At 38.2% G+C, this 23038-nt stretch overlaps 3 protein-coding genes across 6 annotated transcripts; 1 reads left to right on the top strand and 2 right to left on the bottom strand.

The window, feature by feature from the left end:
* The first annotated feature begins 6316 nt into the window (after positions 1-6316).
* Positions 6317-8114, top strand: LOC126602425 (F-box/LRR-repeat protein At3g26922-like). The gene has a single exon (XM_050269286.1). It carries the CDS (start codon positions 6529-6531, stop codon positions 7876-7878), a length of 1350 nt encoding a protein of 449 aa, XP_050125243.1. The 5' UTR covers positions 6317-6528; the 3' UTR covers positions 7879-8114.
* Positions 8115-8250: 136 nt separating this feature from the next.
* Positions 8251-11700, bottom strand: LOC126602423 (phosphoribosylamine--glycine ligase-like). 4 transcript variants are annotated; one of them, XR_007616104.1, is made up of 6 exons: positions 11293-11700; positions 10361-10734; positions 9651-10181; positions 9018-9165; positions 8867-8923; positions 8638-8774 (listed from the first exon to the last, which is right to left on the bottom strand). XR_007616104.1 is itself a non-coding variant. In XM_050269282.1 (5 exons), exons 1-4 carry the CDS (start codon positions 11510-11512, stop codon positions 9022-9024), a joined length of 1269 nt encoding a protein of 422 aa, XP_050125239.1. In that variant the 5' UTR covers positions 11513-11700; the 3' UTR covers positions 8647-8774; positions 9018-9021. The 4 variants fall into 4 exon arrangements, 3 of the variants coding, with proteins under 3 accessions (XP_050125238.1, XP_050125237.1, XP_050125239.1); XM_050269282.1 differs by lacking the exon at positions 8867-8923 and having other exon boundaries at positions 8647-8774; XM_050269281.1 differs by lacking the exons at positions 8867-8923; positions 9018-9165 and having other exon boundaries at positions 8251-8774; positions 10361-10731; positions 11293-11691.
* Positions 11701-12664: 964 nt separating this feature from the next.
* Positions 12665-19651, bottom strand: LOC126602426 (shaggy-related protein kinase kappa-like). The gene is made up of 13 exons (XM_050269287.1): positions 19365-19651; positions 18761-19016; positions 18423-18515; positions 18246-18305; positions 17876-18148; positions 17705-17779; positions 16386-16442; positions 16146-16286; positions 16003-16053; positions 15568-15663; positions 13583-13666; positions 13392-13494; positions 12665-13139 (listed from the first exon to the last, which is right to left on the bottom strand). Exons 2-13 carry the CDS (start codon positions 18905-18907, stop codon positions 13051-13053), a joined length of 1269 nt encoding a protein of 422 aa, XP_050125244.1. The 5' UTR covers positions 18908-19016; positions 19365-19651; the 3' UTR covers positions 12665-13050.
* Between the last annotated feature and the right edge of the window lie 3387 nt (positions 19652-23038).

A 23038-nucleotide genomic window follows, 5' to 3' on the forward strand; every position in this document is an offset into this window, starting at 1 on the left:
AATGGCGGTCTACTTCGATATGTTTGGTTCTTTCATGAAACACAAGGTTGGCAGTGATGTGCATGGTTGCTTGATTATCACACATAAGGGACATAGAGGATGGAGTAGGAAACCCTAAGTCTGAAAGAAGCCCTTTAAGCCAAATAAGTTCACATGCAGTGGCTGCCATGGCTCGATATTCAGCCTCTGCGCTGGAACGAGCAATTACTTGTTAGTTCTTACTCTTCCAAGTAACAAAATTGCCCCCCCCAACAAATGTACAATAACATGTGGTTGCTTTTCTATCAAGAGCATTCCCTGCCCAATCTACATCCGTGTAGCCATTAACGACAGTGGAGTTATTATTACGCATGATGATTCCTTGCCCTATTAAACCCTTGAGGTAGTACAAAATTCTCTTAACAATGTGAAGATGATCAACAGTGAGAGATTGCATGAATTGGCTTGCCAAGCTCACAATATATGTGATATCTGGACGTGTGATAGTGAGATATATAAGCTTTCTTACTAACTGTTGGTAATAACTCACATCATGCATGGCTTTTCCATCAGTGTTGAGCCTCAGTTTGCAATCCACGTGAGTGATAGCAGGTTTGCAGTCAAGCATGTTTGCTTCCTGAAGAAGATCCAATACATATTTGCGTTGATGTAGAAACAACCCCTTTGAAGATGTTGCCATTTCAATACCCAAAAAATACTTGAGCCGCCCCAGATCTTTGATAATGAATGTTTGATGTAGGGAACGTTTCAGTGCCTCGATTTCAACAACATTGTCTCCTATGATAATGAGATCATCCACATAGATGAGAACCACCAATTTCCCACTAGTACCAGTTCTTACAAACAGTGAGGAATCAGCATTACTTCACATAAAACTGGCCTTCTCAAGTACTGAACTGAGCTTGGAATACCAAGCTCTTGGGGATTGTTTCAATCCATATATTGCCTTGTGCAATTTACACACCATGTTGCTTTCAAGACCATTATAGCCAGGAGGGGGCTACAAATATACTTCTTCTTGTAACTCTTTGTGAAGAAAAGCATTCTTCACATCCATTTGATAGAGAGACCACCTATAATTTACAGCAACTGAAAGTAAAACCCTCACGGAATTCATCTTGGCCACATGTGCAAATGTTTCTTTGTAATCTACCCCAAAGGTTTGGGTGAAACCTTGAGCTACAAGTCTAGCCTTGTGTCTCTCGATAGAACCATCAGCCTTGAATTTGATCTTGTAAATCTAACGATTTCCAACAGCCCTTTTTCCTGGCGATAGTGGAACTAAACTCCATGAAGCTCATCTGCCATGGCATGATTCCATTGTGGGAGGAGTGATGCTTCTCGGAAACTCCTAGGTTCACAGTGTTCATCAATTTCACTGAGAAATGCAGCATGAGATGTGGATAACTCACGAAAACTGAGGCTTTCAGTGATAGGGTGTCGTGAGGCATAAGTAACATAATCTTGCAACCTAGTTGGAGGCTTCCTTGTTTGAGGAGGATTTCTTTTAATCACTTGAGACTCTATGAGAGATTGAGAGTGATCAGAATGAGACTCATCATTCCCCTCACTTGCAGGAATCGGACTAGCAGTGATTGAGTCAGCTTGCACTTCTTCACTATCCGAAATCACAGAGACTGAGTTTTCTTCCAACACAGGAGGATTAAAGTTCTGAGGGAGTGGAAATAATTCAAACAATTCCTCCCCCTAACTTGTAGTAGTTCCTTTGGAAGCGAAATAAGAATAGTCTTCTTCAAACTTCACATCTCTTGATACAATGCACTTCTTAGTGATTGGATTAAAGCACTTATATCCCTTTTGGGTGGAAGAATAATCCATAAACACACACTTGGTAGCCCTGGCATCTAATTTGGCATGATTTAAGGCTTGAATGTGAATGAAGTAAACACATCCAAATACCTTGAGCTGTGTCAAATCAATTTTTTCTACCTTCGAGTACATCATAGGGAGATTTGAACTCTAGCACTCGACTTAGGAGTCGATTGATGAGATAAGTGGCAGTGAGGATTGCAAGTGACCATAATTTCTTTGGAACATGCATCTGAAGCATAAGGGAACGAGTTTTCTCCAAGAGATCCTTATTCTTTCTCTAGGCTACTCCATTTTGTTAGGGAGTTCCTACACAACTAGTTTGATGTATGATGCCCTGAGAATTTAAGTATTGAAGCATGTTGTTGGATAGAAATTCAGTGCCATTGTTTGATCTTAAAACTTTAATGTTTGATTGAAATTGAGTTTTAATATGCAGATGAAGGTCTTTGAAAATGTTTGGGACTTCACTCTTTGATTTCATAAGGTATAAAAAAACTCATTCGAGAGAAGTCATCAACAAATAGAACAAAATACTTAAAACCTTTCATTGATTCGGTTGTTGGTCCCCATACATCAGTGTGTACCATTTCAAAAGGTTTACTTGTCCTAGACATTGAATTACCAAAAGGTAGTCTAGTAAACTTAGAAAATTACCAAGTATCACACTTAAGATGAGATTTACAAAAATGTGGAAATATTTTAGACAAAACAACTTATGAGGGGTGAGCTAATCTCTTATGCCAAAGTTGGTTTTCATCTATGGACTTCGATTGAGCTTGAAGAGCCTGAGTAAAAAACAGGCATTCTTGCACAGGTAGTAAAGTCCATTTATGAAGACCCCTTCCCCAATCATCTTCATGGTGAGAACATCTTGAAGGAACACATTATCTGGTGAGAAAATAGCATGGCAATTTAGGGTGTTAGTGATTTTTCCAATTGACAGAAGTTGGAAGGGAAAGGTTGGTACATATAAGGTAGTGGAAGGTGTTTTGTGCGAGAATAAGTTTACTTCCCCTTTGACCAAAACTAAGACATTTTTTCCATTGCAACTAAAACATGTGAAGGACTCGAAATATGTTTAAAATGATGCAAGTTTGTGACTTTTTTTGTCATATGATTTGTAGTGCCTGAATATATTACCCAACAATCATTTTCAGTATTAGTCAATAAGGCAGTAGTGAAGGCTTTGAGTATACCTGGTGCTTCCTCCGATGGTACCTTCTCATTTCCAGCAAGAAAGCCGGCAAACTATCCCAACATAGCTGTATGACTGTCCTGATCCTTGCCTTAAGTTTGTGAACCTCCTCCATGTCCCTTACTTTGAAGATAGGTTGCAAATTCATTGATGAGTGACAATGGTTTGGTAGTGAACTCCATGGATCCTTGTGAGATAGTAGGAGAGTGAGCATTCACAAGTTGAGTCTTGGGTTGAGAATGAAATTGTTGTGAAGACCTTGGTATCATCTTCCCATCTTTGCTAAACTTAAGCTTGAGTTCAGGTTGAAGTTCCCAACACTTGTCTTCCACATGATCAACACCATTGCAATATTTGCATTTTAGGTGTGTATTTCTTCCTTTGTGCCCTTTTGCCTCTAAGCTCTTGTAGTTTGAGGCATATCCACGAGTCTCAGTCAATCTCAAACTATGCTCAGCATTCATCACTTTCTTCCTTGCTTCTTCTCATTGAATAGTTGCACAGACATTGTTGAAGGTGGGTAGTTCTTGACTCATCAATATGTGACTCCTTAGGTCCTCGTATTCAGAGTTCAAACTCCCTAATAGCTGATAGATTTTGTCTTTCTCAGCTCGTTTCAAAAGAGTGGAAGGGTTTGTGGTATGAGGGAGATATACATCCAACTCATTCCACATAGCCTTGAGGCTCCCAAGGTGTTGAACAAATGCCTTTCCTTCTTGTTGGGCACCAGCAATGTCCTTCTTAAGTTGAAAGACACGTGCATAATTGTTTTGATTTCCATACACATCCTGCAAGGCTTTCCAAAGATCAAGAGACGAGTTGTAATAGCTGAAAATCTCAGCAACATGTTTCTCCATGGTGTTGAGGAGTAAGGACATTACAAGTTAATCCTTGCAAAGCCATGCACTGTATGTTGAAGATGAGCTGTCTGTAGCCTCCATGCTTCCATTGACAAACCCTAATTTTCCTCTGCCTCCAAGAGCTAGTGAAACAGCTCGAGACCAAGGAAGATAATTGAACTCGTTCAAGAGAACTGAACACAGACGTTGATTGGTGTTAACCTTAATGTTTGAGAAATTTGGGGAGATGCTATGTCGAGTTTCTTCATCGCGGTTTACTGAACTTTCTTCAGCCATGGCTTAAAGATGAAAGAAATAATGCAGCAGTAAGAATGGCAGAGACAGGTTACGAAAGAACCTGCTCTGATACCATGTGGATTTTCTAGCTTTAAGTTTCAATGTATTTTACAGATATGTGTAATGTACAAGAGACAAGGTATATATGAGATAGGGAGGAAAGAAGAGGATCGGGAAGTTAGCTGCAACAAGCAGTTGACTAATAGGAAGAAAGAGAGCGATGTCTATCACAGCCAACTAGAGCTAACCTACTTCACCCAATCAGTCACCTTCCTTAGATTAAGGAAAGGCTTTATCTACTTTACACTAATCAGTCATTTTACTTAAATTAAGGAAAAACTGATTTACAACAAGTATGGGCTTAAGCTTACCCTAGAGATACACCCATAGTAGCTTACCCTAGAAGTTAACCCTAAACCCATCGGGACACACTTCATTCCTTCAACAAAACAGGAAGCGAAAATAAATAAGACCACAAAATCAATCAAAATTTCAAACACCGCATCCAAACGAAACCGGCCCTTTGCAATCATAGTTTCCTCTGTCTCACTAAACTCAGCTCAGTTAGTTCCAACTTTTCCCTGTATATACATACTACCATTCCCACACCAACGTAGACCACCTTTCGACTGCTGAAAATCATTGATAAAGACTTCCCAAATGGTAAAAGCAATATGGGACATGCATTAAACAACGATCGTGTGAGATTTCAAGTCAATCCTAATCCTCCACATTGTACTCCGTTTTTGTTTAGGCTTGCACATAATAATGTAGAAATTCTAGGATGGGCTTGGACCAACCCTGGCCTCAAGGTTCTAAAAAACGCTAGGCGCTAGTCGGGCGGCCCGCTGGCGCCTAGCGCCTAAGCGGCTAGGCGGGCACCTAGGCGGCCTAGGCGGATTTAGGTAAATTTCTTGTATATCTTGTAAATAAGTGCATATTAACACTTACAAAAAATTATTCTTGTATATCTTGGAATAAATATATTATATACCATATAAATTAGTTAAATTTATTTTATAGTAGATGATTAAATATTGAGGAAGACATTATTTAAAAAATATATACATATCTAACATAAGAGTATAATATAAGCTGATCTTATTTTGATCATAAAAAGAAAAATAATAAAATAATGTAATGCAAGAGTGTAATATAGACTTTAAAGAGATAAAGGTGTCAAATATGTGGGTGTAGAATGCAAAGTGGGACATCGAATGCATAGAGATGGGGAGCTACACCAATACTTAATAGCAAAAGTACACCTAGGGACTCACAGCCCATGTTTTTTTATGAGAACAATCAATAGCTAGGTACTGACAGCTCATTTTTTTCTTGAAAAATCATCTTGATGCTAGCTGTCCAAATGTGATTGGACAAAATTAAAAAATTAATTAAATAGAAAAGTTTGAGAGTGGTCACGTGAATGAAAGGAAGAGAGAAACTTAATTTCTCATTTTCTTCCTTGTTCGTCTTCGCAAGAACACAGAACCAGCAACCCAGAAAGTTTAGAACGCACTGCATTCATCCTTTCTCAAGCTCGAAAATAGAAAAAAATTGAGATTCCAAACCGCTTAGGCCAACCAATCAGCCGCCCAGGCCACCTTGACGCCCGCCTAATCCCTTTGCCGATTTTCCTTTCGATTAAGAGTTAATCTTGGCGGCTACATGTGGTTCCACCACTAATGAGGACTTAAATAGGAGGAAAGGACGGGAGAAACAAACTTCGACTCATTTCGATAATCACTCCTGATCCTTTTTTTTTTAACAAATGATATTATCTATACTAAATAAATGATATTATCTATACTAGAGGGGTGGGAGAGTGGGCAAAGCCTCAGAATGGACGAGCAATAATAATTTGGTTCAAATTTGCCTATGGCAAGAATCAAACCTATGACCTCTCTCACTTACAAGTGAAGATATTATCTATACTAGAGGGGTGGGAGAGTGGGCAAAGCCTCAGAATGGGCGAGCAATAATAATTTGGTTCAAATTCGCCTATGGCGAGAATCAAACCTAGAACCTCTCATTTACAAGTGAAGATGAATACCACTAGACCGTAATACTAAACGACAACTCTTAATATATTTACAATAATAAGAAGAACATGATTTCTTAATTGTAGGCTAAACACAACATATGAAGGTATGTTGGATAAAGCATTAAACCCTAGCTTTGCATCGTATCCTGGGTAAACAACTAAACCCTAGATGACTACGACTAATGAGTGATTTGTATCAATGAGACTCCCAATAGCCTCCAACTTCCAATAGTGTGTGTATCAAACCAATTATTTTCATCAGCATTCTAAAGGGCAGCATATCACTCTTGTTTACTCGACATTTCGCTTCTAATTTCCAAATGACGAAACGAAAGCGTGGGGTGGTGATGGCAGACCGAATCAGCGAGTTGCCAGATGAAGTTCTTGTTAGCATAGTGTCTCTCTTGTCGCTAAGGGAAGCAGCAGCTATGCGTATCCTTTCTACGCGATGGAGGAATGTATGGAAATCAACTTGGACCCTCAATTTCGATGCGGATCCTAAAGCTTTGGAAAGGGAAAGGTACGTCACTGACGCTGAAACCTTAAAAGAAAGGTACGTCAAGTGGGTGGATAGTACTTTGGAACAGCACCAAGGAATGAGTATCGAACAATTTAGGATTTGTTTTAACCTCAACGAGAGATTTTCAAGTTCCGTTGATAAATGGGTTCGATTTGCAATGAAAAAAAGAGTTCAAATTCTTGAGTTGAACTTCTTAGAAGAATTTCCTCCGACATATGAGGGTGCTCTGCTCCACGTACCATGCTATACTTTTTCTCCCCGCCAACTTTTAGGTGGTGTTCCTAGTCTACAACCTTGTTCCGACGTTGGCTTCAACTTCCTCAGAGTTGTAAAGTTCAAAAACGTTTGTCTTGCTGGAGGTCTCGAGTACTTTTTGTCTAACTGTCCAGCTCTCGAACGATTAACAATATATCGTGTTCTAGATTTGCATAAGCTGAGAGTTGTCGGTCTGTCAATTCCGTTGAAGTACTTGGTCATAAGAGGTTGTGACAATATCGAAAGCATTCTGATACGTGATGCAAATCTTGTTTCATTCACTTATCATGGACTTAAGATGAACTTGATTACTAGGAATGTACCGCTGCTCACTGAAGTATCCATCGGTGGGTACCCAAAAGTTGATTTTCTCAAAGTTGCCTTCACCCAACTTGAATCTTGTCGTTCTCAGCTACAGATTCTCAAACTGCTCCAGTATAAAATCCCCTACGACGAGGATCGTGTTTTTCCTATCTTCTCAAGTCTCAAGCAACTGGAAATTGCCGTCACAGATCAAGATTATTGGCGTCTTCATCTATTAACATCCTTCATTGAGGCATCTCCTTGCTTGCACAAACTGGTGTTGCACTTGCATCACTCATCTTTTACTGGTCAAAGAAAAATATTCAAGAGAGCCGAATGCTCCCATCGTTACCTCAAGGTTGTGGAGATGGTAGGGTACGATGGTAGCACAGGTGATTTTGGACTTGTCAAGTACTTGACAAAAACTGCTGTCAACCTGGAGGAAATCGGTGTTAGTCATTTCAAGAGTTGGTTTTACCATTACACAGACGAGAAACCGGAAGAATCAGAAAGGAATCGTGCTATGAAGGATCGTGCTATGAAAGAGCTGAAACAAATAGTGCCATCAACTGTAAAACTAGTATGCTTGTAGGAAGTAAAAATTGCAGTGCTCATAAGAATTTGTTTTGGTATTTCAATATTAAGGTTTTCTGGCCGTGGATGAGGGCACAAGACACAGGGTTTTGTGGCCGGAACACTGATGCTACTGAACAATTGAGGTTTTTGGTACTTTTAAGTTAAGTTTGAACTATGCTCCTAGTTTGTGCTTTTGGTTTGGTAAAACTTTAAAGACTGATTTTGCATAACAGTTGAGGTTTCTGGTGTTTATTATTGCTTCTTTGCCTCTCTTTTCTTTCTCAATCGAATTTAAATTACGAGCAATTAACTAGTTCGAATGTAACTCAAAATGGTTAAGATCGTTTACTCTTATAACGTCTTGAATAGCCAGTTTAGGAGCAATTAATTAGAGCGAGGAATAGCCGTTTCTCATATAACGCCCTGAATGTCATACACCTGCAATTTGAATAGAAACACTCAGAATTCTCCCTTTTTTGGTACAAATATTTAACCTCTGGACGCAAATTGTTTCTGAGGAAGAGGAAGGGCTCTCCAGCCAATATCACAGCGGTAGAACCCTCCCGGCCAATTAATTTCTTCAACCCCTTGATATGCCCGATCGCGTGCCTCTTTGAGATCTATTCCCTTGGCGGTCACCCCAAGAACACGTCCCCCAGCAGCAATGAAATTGCCATCTAAATCCAGTGCAGTTCCAGCATGAAATACCTTAACAGATGGAGTAACAGCTTCTGCTTCATCAAGGTTCCGGATCACACTTCCCTTCTCATATGAACCCGGGTACCCCTTACTTGCCATTACCACCACCATGGCTGACCCAGCCGACCAGTTCAATGACACCTCGCTTAACTGTCCTCTACAAGCTGCAAGTAGAACTTGTGCCAGATCAGACTCCAAGCGAACCATTAAAACCTGTTGATCATTAAGCCAAACAGGCACCGAAAGTTGTTGTTAACATGTTATTCAACAGCAACACGATCTGAATAGGACGGAAAATAAAATACCTAATTTCCATGCCTAAGTTCCAAACTTCCATACAAGAGGCTGATCTACCATTAAGCCTAATATTTTGATATGACACAGAACCACCAGTCAAACAACCTATCAAAGTAACGGCCAAACTAGCAACCAGAACATTAAACTATAAACACTTACAGATTTATGCTACGTAATGAGCAGAGTGCAAAGATATGCTTGAAACCATATGGTGTTCATAACCCACATAACTCGTGCAAGTAGACAAGAAAAAGAATAGTGGCCGGACAAGCAATGGAGGTACACAATCCAAACCAGTACATTGAAACTGGAGATAAACAGGAAGAGAAAATAAATAAGACCACAGTCCATCAAAATTGCAAACACCGCATCCGAATAAAATTGGCTTTTGCATCATAGTTTCCTCTATCTCACTAAACTCAGTTCAGTTCAGTTCCAACTTTTTCCCTGTACATGAATAATACATACTACCATTCCCACACCAACCTAATAGGTAGACTAAGATAAATTCAAATTTTCATCAAATCATTCCGCAACCCATTCCTTCGATTAAAAGAAAAGGATTTGGAAAGAACGAGAGACAGACATAAACCACCTTTCAACTACAGAACCTAAATTGTTGGCTGTAAAATTAGCAAAAATTTTTTGATAAAGACTTCCCAAATTGTAAAAGCAACATGAGATGCATTAAACAACGATTGTGTGAGATTTCAAGTAAATCCTAATCCTCCGCATTTAAAATGAACAAATGAATCATTTAAATAGGTATCTACTAGTGATCTGTTTACTGACCTGACACTCTGGATCACCAAAACGTACATTGTACTCTATCAGTTTAGGTAAGCCAGACTTTTTTTCTATCATGAGTCCAGCATATAAAACCCCAACAAACTTGCGGCCCTCGGCTGACATGCCTTTCACTGTGGGGTAAATGATGGATTTCATGACTAAATCTTCAAGTTCTTTAGTTAGGATGGGGGCTGGTGAGTATGCACCCATTCCACCAGTATTAGGCCCCATATCACCATCCCCAACGCGTTTATGGTCCTGAGCAGATTCCAGAGGAATAGCATTCTCTCCATCCACCATTGCAAAGAAAGACGCTTCTTCTCCTTCCAGATATTCCTCAACAATGACACGACAACCTGCAGACCCAAAAGAACCTTTTACTAGCATTGAGTCAACAGCATCAAAAGCCTCATTCAAAGTCATAGCAACAATAACTCCTTTCCCAGCAGCCAATCCATCAGCTTTAACGACAACAGGCACCCCTTGCTCTTGTATATATTGTTTTGCAGCAGATGGGTCTGTAAAGGTTTGATACTGCATCAATTAATCAATTCATTAGTTAACTCTTGTTTTTATGAAAATATCGACACAAGAACTGAAAAGGCAATGCCAATCGTTTTTCATTATCATTTTCGAGTTCTAATGATCATAAGCAAGCAATATTTGAAGTTAACAACACCCTTTTATAACATAATATCAAACGTAATACAAACCTTAGCAGTAGGTATTCCATACTTGTCGCACAAACTTTTCATAAAGTTCTTGGACCCTTCCAAAGCAGCAGCCTCAGATGAAGGGCCGAAGGCATGGATTCCAACCTTAAGCAGATCATTTACGAGACCAGCAACAAGAGGGGCCTCTGGTCCAACAACGACAAGCCCCACACCCCATTTGCGGCAGAATGAAATGACAGCTGAGCTATCAGAGATGTCAAGGTCTGAAATACAAGTGGCATCCCCAGAGGTGGAAATTCCGGGGTTGCCAGGGGCACAAAAGACAGTATCACAAGAAGGGGATCGCTTCAATGCGTAGCAAAGAGCGTGTTCCCTTCCACCTCCCCCAATCACCAAAACCACCACCCGCTCTACTGTAGCATCAACAAGTAAAACTAAATCATTATACACATACATTCCTACCTACATAGTTATCTACACCAAATATACATACACAAACATAATTAAACTTTCATGCATTGCATAAACATATATACATGGCGCGGGTCCGTGGCACCACTCTTTTACACAAACTTTTGACGCAAGTTTTTTTCTTGCCACTGTAATATATTTCAACGATTCAAACCATCAATCATTTAGAACAAGATTCATCGATCATGAATACCACTGTAATATATTTCAACGATTCAAACCATCAATCATTTAGAACAAGATTCATCGATCATGATCGATCATTCATTCCGTCCCCTATATAGGTATTGCCATATTCCACTAAAGTGATGATGGTTGCAATTTTTTTTTCAATAAAAAATAAAACTCAGAAATACATACGAATTAATTTCTAAAAAAATAATAATAAAAAAACACCAAAAATCAGATATGATTAACCAGAAAGCATGAAAATTTGAAAGAAAATAAAAATCAAACGAAGTAAAATATGAGAGGGGTGTTTTTAATTTTTGCCGAAGTACCAGGAGCAACAGTGGCAGATTGGGCGCGAAGGGAAAAGGACGGCGGTGATTTGTGAGGACGAAAAGTGAGAAGGGTGGATGGGGAGCCGTTGGGATGGCGGCGAGAGCGGATGGACCCCACAAAGGCGAGGAAGGGCTTCGGAGAGCAGCGGAGGAAGTGGGTGTTGTTGTTGAGTTTGAGAGAAATAGCTCCGGCGAGGTCCAACGTCTTACAACCCATTATTTCCTACGAATCAGAGAATCTATGTGTCCTGTCTGTTTTCTCCCCTTTTGTGTTCCGCAAATCAGAGAATCTATCCTGCGCGCGAATTTAAATTGGAAGGAAGAATAAAGATGACGATGGGTTTGGGGGGTTTTGGGTGTTCGTGTCATTTTCCAAAGAACTGAGGGTTTATGGCGCTCAAACTAATTAAAGAACCAAGAAATTTAAAAAGTAAAGTAAATTAAATGAGATTTTTTTTTAGTACATCAACATTTTTACACTAAAGAGAGGAAAAGTTCGGTAAAACCACATAATAAGCAGCCTGATTTGGTATCGAATTTGTAATCCACAATATTCTAATCTAAGACCTCACTTTCAAGTGGAGAGAAATACCAAAAGACCGCAGTACTAAATGATTCGTTAATTTGTTGACTACGGCCGAAAAAATTAAAATAATTGATTTGGATCGCAAAGGATTGAGAATAGTGTTAAAATTTGCTACCCAAACTTAATAAGTTCAGCCCTAAATATATAGGATTGTCTCTAACGCACCAAAAATATAATCAAGGCGATTTCCTCCTTTCTTTCGCCCGGTTCATATACACGTAGCTTTCATCTGTAACCTAGGGGCTCCAGTCCTTTGTGTGATCTTTTTGGTGTTTTGTATAAAGACGTTGTATATGCGTGTATCTCTCTCATCGCTTTACAAGTAATAAGAGAAATATACACATACATAATTTGTACAAGTACAGAAAATCATCGCGTTCCCTTGCAATTGCCATGTTCCCTTCCCCCATTACTAACTCTCCTAAATGCTTCTCAAAATCCAAACAGCCTTCTCCCTCGAACTGCTTTTAGCACTTTAAAAAAGTATCGTGCGCTCTTCTCCAGACGAGAGGAGGGCGCAATGTTGTGTAGCTAGCTGAGTTTACGGTATCAAAGCTCACTGTGAAGAGTACAGGATCAAATTCGAACAGTCCGAGACTGTTTTCAATTTTGCATTCTTTTTCTTGGTTCAATCAAAGCAAAGCCAATCCAAGTACATGCTCCGTTCTGTCCATCTCGTAAGCACTTCATTCGTATTAAAAATCAAGAACGAAGAGGAAGCACAGCATCAACGTAACTCAGGATACGCGAGATTCACATTGTTCAAATTGAAAGCACAAAGACTGAGTCAAAAAATTAAACAAATTATAGTAGACAAAAGGGCCGTTCAACCATACAGCAAGGGAAGGAAGAAAGAAAAAAGAAACTCTTGGCGTATACATATTACCTGTCTTTATATCTCATGTTCCTCGCGGTGGGAGTCACAATAACATACATATTATCTATATTTGGTCTTCAAATAAGCATACAAAACTACCTCTATCCGCATGCAAACTTAAATCTTCGGATTCTCCTAACTTGTTTCGCAAACAGTTGCAACACTCGTACTACTCACAATCACAGGAAACACGATGACAAGTGAAAAGGTAAGAGAGATTTTACATATGTTGATACAGGAACATACTGGAGTTGTGATGGTATGCAGACGCAACAGACGCTCGTGGAAGTTGCTAGGCGTGCAAAGCCATGAATAAGTTCTGCTTACGGGCATGCTCTGGAATAAGTCGGTTGACTATGTCGGTTGGAATTCCTTGAAGCTCTATCAAAGAGAATAGAAGGAAACATAAAAGGAGCATTAGAAACATGGAAACCAAATATAAAAAATTCCGGTGAATGCAAAACTGCACGTTTATATAATAAGAATAAAAAAGGACACAATCGAGCCTTTTTATTCACATTAGGTTAAAGAACTTGCAATTATCATAATAGCCAATGCCAGCAATCTCCACAAAAATTTCTAAAAAGGTGAAATGGTACTATGTTTTATGTAAATGATTCAAATCAAACTCACCCTGGGCGTTAAAGTTAAATAGAGGAGGAAGAGGGCGACCATTAGGAAGACGAGTATTTGGGTCTCTCAATTCATCAAAGAAAGGGTGAATGCAAGCTTCCAACTGCAAAACCAAAGCAATAACGTAATTAGCGCTGAATTGTTTTCTTTCTTTTTTACCGAAGGAAACTAAAATTGAAAGTCATACTTACAGCAGTACATCGCAGGTTCGGGGAATACTGGAAAAACCTACAAACAAGATCTACTGCCTCTGGGGGTAAGCGTTTTTGGAATACCTGCAACATGACAAGAATATCATGGTTAATCTCCATGATGAATAAATTCCTATTTAGAGCAACAGCTTATCACAACCGAAATGAACAACAGCAATAATGATGAAAGCTACATATGAGATGGATATAAATATCACATCAATGGGAACAGGTATAATGCGTTCCGCATTAGATAATATAATTTGGCTGAAGACGTGTTAGGCAGTCAAAGATTCATGATTAAGCTCTTTACTTTCGTGAGTTTATTTCAGCATCCGAAAGACACTCAAGAAAATTATCAATATTAACTTCAGAAAAGAAAAAAAAAACATAGGATTCCCAAGCCATAAATAAAATATTAATGCAAGCCTTGGCCCCATACAGAATTTTTAACCTTCAATACCTATATGTCATGACCTCATGATTTCTTAATGAATAAATCTATGAATAATAGTCTCCATCTCCATGCAAATTGCCAATCCCACTTTGCCAGCTCCGCATATACATTATTTTTGCACGCCCACTCATCTTAAATATATTAGAAACTAAACGATACCAAGGTTCATATCAGTTCACACCATCATGCCCCTAATCACCACCCAATTATACCTTAAAAAGTCTCATACACATCACAAACAGACAGTGCATTAATCTCTGAAGCAGATTCCACTGGACAAGGCACTAGTCACATACCAAGAGTTCATACATCCAACCTGGAACAAATTTATAATTTCTATTGATGTACTTTCATCGGATTTTATGTCTTATTAGATACATGAGAAATGCAACATACAGTGAAAAGTCATCCCTAACTTGACCAAAGAAGCCAGGAAAACTCAAACTCATCAAAGCCCCGCTTACTATACTTGAAGTTACTCAATTTTCAGTCACCAATCAGTTCCACGTAGACTATATCCTTAGAGCATCTCCAATGGGTTCCCTAAATGAGCTCCTAGCTAAAAATTAGGGAGAATTTGGAAAAAAATTCATCTCCAAGACACTCCCTACCCTGCTCCTAGCATAGCAAATCCTCTAAGAACTCCTAAATTTGGGGAGGGAAAAGGGATCTCCTAGCATTGATTACTTTTCAAATATAAACTCTGTTTGTATTGGTTCATAGTTACTATGACTCCCCAAATTAGACAATATGGTTGGAGTAGAAATTTTCTAGGTAGCTCCTAAGATAACTTTCTAGTCTTTTCAGTTAAATTTGACTTGAAAATATAGAGCATGATTGGAGATGCTCTTACATGATAGGATTAGGACATCACCTTAAAATATTTTCCTTTTCTTTCTTGGCATGTTTACATGGTGCAAATCATCCCTAGCTCAACCAAAGAAGCCAACGAAACTCGAAGTGAAAAACGTCATGCTTTACTAGTTAGAGCCTACAAATCTTCATTCATCAATCAGCTCTCTCAGGCTATATCCCATTACGGCAGGTCATCAATTTAATGACATTTTTTTTTCCTGTCCCTTAACATGTTCTTGGAAAACACTATACTTAAGTGCACAAAATTCTATTTACTTTAGCAATCAGTGTAATCACTTATCAAAACCATTGTGGAGATTCTTCATAACTAAACAGCAACATTTCTCTTTGCAATCTACTGAGTACAGTCTCCTAATTTAACAAAACTTGAGAGTGGCCTGCTAAGGACACCAACCAAATAAAAAAATTAACCCTAGTCTCAGTACAAAGGATTAGTCAAATTATTACTAGTATTTCACACATAAAGACTACTTTCTGAATTAGCAACAGCAGGAGCATTTTTCATGCTAGGTTTGACGATGACAATGTACACATATCAGCACAATAATACACTTTAAGGTCTAGCAATACATCATGGCTTGATCTATAAAATAAAATTTGAAGTCACAAGCATGCATCTAAGAATAATATTAGAGTACGCGCAAAGACACACCTTGTGCCACGGATGAGGCTTTATCTGTGGGAATTTAAATTCAGTATAGTTTGGATTCATGCACTTTATCTCCTCCCTGGTTGGAGTCCCCAAAACCTGCACAAAAAAGTATAATTAACCGTATGTCTATTCATTCCCTTTTTCATAATTGTGGAAATTTGAAAGCGTGAAAACAACAGCTTCTTAAAGACTAGAGAACTGTAGACTTTTAAATCATAGAAGATTTCACCACCAAAAAAAATGATGACATTCTAAGGAGTAACAGTTTATAATAGTTGATTGAACCTAGGATGACCAAAATCAACCCAAAAAGAGTCAAAGCGAACTCATATACTCAACCCTGATGATTTTGTTTTACAGTTTTAATCCGATATTCAAAGTTCGCTAAATAAATACAAAATGGCAATCTACACAGAACTAGATTGGCATCCTCACCTTAATTATCTCAACTAGTTGGTCCACTCCACTTTCGCCAGGAAACAAGGGCTGCAAGAGAATTTGGCTAGACAATATTAAATATTTTTAAGGACAAGAGTAACAAAAACAGCAAGTATTCACATATTTGAGTACCAAATCACCTGGCCAAGAAGTAATTCAGCCATCACACAACCTGTAGACCATATATCAATAGCTGTTGTGTACTCAGTGGCACCAAATATCAATTCTGGAGCACGATAATATCTTGAGCAGATGTAAGAAACATTTGGTTCTCCTTTCACCTGATAAACACAAATGGAACAGCCTTGTAAGCAAATGAAATTAGATAACAAGACCATAAGACACCTTCATCAGTAAAAAGGATGGAGTGCAAAACTCACCAACACTTTTGCACTCCCAAAATCACAAAGTTTCAGCTGATGCGTGTGTGGATTCACCTGAATGACATGAAGCATTAGAACATGACCAACAAAAGGTGAATGGCAGAGTATAGACACACGCATATAGATGTAGAAAAATTATTCAAAGAGGAGGCCCGCATTTTAAGAAAAGTGTAGACATCCTTGTAGAGGCCATCCTGCAGTGTAGTCCAATGAATCGAATCCTCTACTTTCTCAGACCCTTCCGAGGATACTCCTTGAACATTAGACAAATTGAATACAATTTAGGCCTTGTGATCAGATAAATTCTTAGAGTGGGACCTAAAAAGTGGATGGCTCAAATTATTGAAAGACAATGCGGAACGTGCCCAACAAGAAAGTTCAAACTTCTGCAAAATGTGCCCCAAGTTATTCAATACTATCTATCTTGTTTCTTTATTAATTTCTTGGTTATGGTATTTGACCAACTTTCTTTTAAGCTTGCTAGGCTGACAATGATAATACAGCCTTACAAACTGATAACAGCCTTACAAACTGATAAGGAAGGGTAGTAACTTCCTATTTACGCCCTTTAAGAAATAAAAATCAAGTCCTTTCCATAGACACCAAAATGCTCAATATAATATAGGCTCTAAGAGAACTAATATCTAATCCTCAAAGGAAGAAGAGAAACTGCAATCACTAAAATCACCCCAAACCCATGAATTCTAAAAGTTACGCATCAAACTACTTTCTTATTGAAATTGAAGGATATCATATGAGATAGCTTGATGAGAATGTTATCCATAACGCTGCAGGGAATTTCTGAAATTGGAGGACTCAAGGTACATAAAATAGAGGCACAGAAGCAGCATGGTGTGGAAACTTAGACACACACAAAACACATATAGAGATATACATGGAAGGTTCAAAGTCTACCAGCTACTAAGTATTGATCCTGTAATCATTAGAGCAGCGTGTTGTCAGAAGAACTACATTGTGCATGTGCAGCATTACCCTAACTCCCTAAGCGCTGCTTGATTTAAAATAAAGTCTAACTTAATTACAACATTTATAGGAAAACACGGAAAGCTTATGGTAGTTCAAGAAGCAACAAAACGCTCATATTATGCCTTCGACTCTGAAAACAATATTACCATCTAAATAACAAAGGTATTGCACCAATTTGACACATATATGAGAGTTGACTAGTAAAAGCAATCACTGGCTCTGCTTAGTAGACCAGGTTATTGGTCAGACAGATAACTTGCAATGGTGTAAATCACATATTTTGTCATACAGGAGCTCCCAGTTCCTTAGGAAGAAAAAAAAAATCTTACAAGTAAGTTCTGAGGCTTGATATCACGGTGACAGATTCCAATACAATTATGTATATAAGCAAGTGCCCTGCATATCTGCACCACAACAAAGTTGAAAAAGAGAAGCCTTAGATTGTGTTCGTTACAATAAACCAAAAGACGGAGAAAGTACAAATGAAGACAAATTCATACCTGATAGGTATAAAGTTTAACATATGTTATGGGCATTCGCTGGCTGATCCTACTATAGTTCCTCGCAATGCGGTTAACCGTTTCAGGAACAAATTCAAGTACAAGGTTCAAGTAAACCTCTTCTTTGTCTGTGGTTGAGAAGAAGCAATGCTTTAGGGCAACAATGTTTGGATGATCCAACATCTGCATAATCTGTAACTCCCTGTTCTTGTAGCGCTTGTCTTGGAGCACCTTCTTGATAGCAACAATCTCTCCAGTTTCTCTACATTTCGCCTGTGCAAAGAAGTTAAAAGTTTTATCAACAATGTATTTCATTGGAAAATCAGGTGGATTCTATTGAGCAAAGTATATAGACTATAGTTCTACCTACCTGGAAAACAACCCCAAAAGAACCAGTTCCAACCACATGTTCTGAAATATAGCTTACTGTCTGTAGAAACCAGACAAAGAAACAAGATGTAAGTCACCGAGTTATAGAAAATCACTGCTTCTGATTTGCAATACCATTACTAGATTAAATTTGAAGAAAAATAGAATCTTGTCCAACCTGCCTAGATTGACCACTCCGACCACCAACAGTCGTTCGTATTACACGTCCTGTTTCAGCACCCACTCCATCAATTACATCCGGTTCGCTATCCTACAACAGAAGAAATAGTAATGACTGTCAACAGTGTAATAAAAACACCAAATTCTAGTCAAAACAAGTCGCATTCAACTAGAGCGGGGCCTTAATCTAGACCAAAATGCTTGAGAACCATTTTGCCCATCAGTTGCTTGTGGCAATGTAAAGGAGCCATTTCGTTATGTGATAGTCGCAACAAATGACAGTTAATGCAAAAATTTCACATTATATTTAAACAGTTTAGAACGAACACCGCTTACTCTATCGTCATCGCGATCCGGCTTGTCCCGCAAGCTCATCTCGAGCATCTCCCTCCCCAGCCAATCAACCGAACTAGACGAACCCTTGAAGCCATTCACAGACCTTGAACTGCCAACTCCACCATTCCCTAGGCTAGCAGATGCCATACCGACGTCTGATCACTTCACTACTGCAGCACAGCAGATGATGCTACTACTTCCCCTCCTCGCACGACTCCCTGCTCCTGTGTCCACTCCCATCCAAGCACCTATCTTTCTATTAAACAACATAAAAATAAAAATAAAAATTCAAATTTCTTTCCACAAAAGCATTAATTAAAATTAAAATTCATAAAACATAGAAATTGAGCTTGAAATTGCTGAGACAAAATTCAAATGAAAAATTAAAAAAAAAATTGCAGAGTCAATTAATTACTTAATTTAGCTCAGATCCACACCAAACTCACTCCAATTTTTTAAATTAAGCAACAAATACAAATGCAAATTTAAAAACCACCGCCGATCCTCCGAAAGCAATCGGACTCCAACAAAACAATTAATTTTCGGCATTTTCATAAGCAATACATCCAAAATTCAGAAAAACGGATCGGTTCGGACGACTGACCTGCAAGCGTTTCGGGGAGGCCTGGAAGCAGAGCTCGCGCATTTTAAATTCCGCTCCGCTCCTGGAATTTTTGAGATTTGAGTAGAAATTTGGGAAGGAGAAGAATTTGATCGGAGAGAGTGATCGGATTACTGTTATTACTGCGAGAAAATTCAATCTACTTTTTGATGAGGCTTTATTCTCTTTTTTTCTTTTTTTTTTAATTACTTTTGCTGTGAGTTTGTTTGAGGAGTGAGTGAGTGAGGAGTAAGAACACGTAGTTGACGACAGCTTTGGGTACTTGTTTAAATACAAAGAAAGAATAATAAGGGGTTAAGGACAAATGGAGGTTGATTTTTGCTTCCATTGCTCTTCTTTATCTAAAAAACATGAGGAGGGGAATATAATATGGTTCTATACTTTTAATTTTGCTTGTTTTTTTCATTATTATTACGGTCTACTAATATTCAATTGGGAAATTTTATTTGAACCCAAATATTATCTCGCAACACCCAACTTAAAAGTTTTGTCTCATAAACTTCCTATTTTACGCTAAAAAGTAACTTCAAATAAACAAACTAAGAAACCCACTGAGCACGTTAGCAGCGACTGCCGTCGACCTTCTACCCTCACTTGTCGTTGTTTAGTTTTTCTGAGAAACCTCCATAGGGATGGATCTTGTTCCGGGTATTTTATTTTCTTCAATGAACTAATAATTAAGCTCCGATTGTTGCTTGGGAGATAGAGAGAGAGAATTGTGAATTAAGCTGGTTTTTTATTATGGGGTTGATGTTTTTCTTGAGATTTTGGGTTTGATGATGGAGGAGAGTGAAAAAATAGAGAATTTGGGTGGGGGTGGCAACGGTGAATTTGAGTTTGCACCATACCTTTTTCTATTAGGGTTTATGGTTACAATGAGAGACCAAAATTGAGAGAGAAAGAGTGGTGACTCGCTACTCGACAGTGGCCGATGAGGAGGAGGTGGAGGCTGCTGTCGTCTACAACACCATAACCGCTCTCTTTTCCCTTACGAATCTAATCCAACTCTGGCAACATTTCTCCTATTCCAGCAACCAAACTCTACGATCCCTCTTGATTTCCGACGACCCACCCATTTTCCAGTTGGTAATTCAATAATTTTTTCTTTACACCCATTTTTTATTTAGGGCAAAATTGGAAAATAATTTTTTTTCTAAAAAACAATGGGTGTAGAGATAAGATTGCAAGGTTCAAATAAAATTTCTCTATTCAATTTCACTTGAAAATGAGAAGTACTGAGTCTTAAACTTTTATGGAAGGTAGTAGTAGGGAATTTTTCGCAATGAGCAAAAGTATGACGGAGCAATGCCGTGTAGAGGTAGAAGGCCTATGGGTCATAAAATTCTTTTCTTGAAGAAGAAGCAATGATTATATCTTGGAAAAAAACATCGGTTGACTTTGTGCCAACAACTATTGTAATATAGAGGATACAAGTATTATTCGGAATGATTTGGTGTAACTGTAAAGTGTAAGTGGTTCGGATTATTTCTCCACTGTTTAGAATAAGGATAATATATCTTTGTAAATTTTACTTGTCTTTTATCATTTTATCCAAATTTTGCTTGTCTTTTAATCAAGAAGTTTGTTTTGAATTAAAGATCATGGTTACATTTTTCTTTTAAAGAATCGTGTTGACCTTTTTTTCAAAGTTTTGGACTGACCACCGTCAGTATGAATTTTTTTTTTTTAAGGCAAAGATTGATATGAAGTCCCAATGTTTCTTTTATTTCTAAAGAAAAAGAAAAAGAAAAAGATGTTTATGTTATAACCCGAAGCAGTTGAGCTTGGTATCGATTTTTTATTTTTTAAGTTCTCTTGAGTTTTGACCACAAAAAAAAAAACAAAGAAAGTTCTCTTGAGTTAGGCTCGTTTGAGTTCGAAAAAAAAAAGTTGAACAATTCAAGCTTGAGCAAAGTGATATTCAGTTTTACTCGACTTATTAACAACCCTAGTCTTATATTACAAATTTAATTTGTCTAATATATTTATAAATTGAAAAAAGAAAAACTGCTTTTGCTTTTTATATTTGTAATTTTATTTTTTTTGTACGTTGTAACTGGCATGTTAAGAGGAAATAGTCTTTAGAAAAAAAATCTTATCGAAGTAAAATCACATGAAAAAATACCGGTTAAGAAAAAAGAGGCCACAAATGTTGATACAAACATCATGACTCAATAGTTACATAATCATCGTGGATACAATTCCTCAATTATAAAGGTCCCACACTTAAATCAAATGTTAGAAAAAAAATTCGAGTTCAAATATTCCCACAACTTCAAATTACTTCAAGACTAACTGAATGAACAAAAAATGACTTTTCAAAGACTAAATGCTCAAACAATTAGGATAAGTCCCAAGAAGAGGCCCACAAGGCAAACTACTTGAAAAGCATGCCCTAAAAGTCAAATCATCTAAAGTGCTTTTATGGAAAGCAAGCAAACAATTTTTTTTTAACTACCCCACCCCTTACCCACCCCAAGTCTTAGAGAAAATTTTTATTGTAACAGGAACACAAGTGGTACATTACATGTTTTAATAGAAGTAGTGAGAAATTTTATTTTTTAAGTTATTAATTTTTTAGCATACATATCACACTATTTGTATAATGACACGTGTTATATCACCCCTCGTACCGATTACACTAAAAAATCACCCCAAACCTTGAACCCAAGACCTCCTAGATTACCCCACCCCTTACCCACACACTCACCACTAGGCTAGCCCTAGTGGCTTGGAAAGCATGCAAACATATCCAAAGCAAACGAACGTAATAGAAGACAGACATGTACTTTGACTTCACCCTCCACGTCTTAGCATGTTGAAATTATTTCGATTATTTCGTTTTCACTAGACATCCCAATATCAAAGTCGATCCAAAAAATAGTTTCCGAAACAGTCATTTTAAGCAGCCTCAAATTTTCAATTCAAATTCCAATGGCATCAAGAAGTTCAGAGTTGAGACACAGAAACAGTGAGTTGGCTACAATCGCACCACTAGCAGCAACCGCAGGGACTCCGATGCCGAGAAATGTAGAATCTCCACAACAATATAGCTGCGGGATGGAAGTTGAAGGCCCCCGGAAAGAGTCTTGACCGGCTTGTGTTGCTGGTCAATACATTCCGCGGTTCCTTCGAAGAAACCTCTGGTGTGTCAATGAAGATCAGACTAACTTCACCTCGCATTTCTCTCGGCTAAAGCCAGCACCATACCGCACGCTCCACGGCTCTCCACATAACCTAAATTACAAGTGATTAATCATAAGCAATGCAGTAAATACATGTTTGGAAGGAACCGAGGAACATGTCCTAGTGTTTGTTTACTTTCTTGTAATTCAGATCATGACATGGTACTCAGAAACGTGATGACATGTTACTTATGCTATGTTTCACTAGTCTCAGCTACGTTTCACTAGTCTCAGCAGATCAATAAAGTTTTGAGAAACCATAACGGAAACGAATTTGATCTGTTAATTTATACGCTATCAGCATGCTTGTTGGGTTTGTTAATTTCTGCAGCTTCACACCTTCTTATGTTTGGTCGCAAGATTGAATGAATCAACGATCAATCAAGGAACATAGACAAGCAAGGAGTGTAAGTGAAGAAAATGTGAGTGTGGAAATCATTTTCCTTCGAGCTTACGCGTTCTTGGGAGAAT

This window comes from Malus sylvestris, chromosome 15 (genome assembly GCF_916048215.2).
Source record: "Malus sylvestris chromosome 15, drMalSylv7.2, whole genome shotgun sequence".
Classification (NCBI taxonomy): domain Eukaryota; kingdom Viridiplantae; phylum Streptophyta; class Magnoliopsida; order Rosales; family Rosaceae; genus Malus; species Malus sylvestris.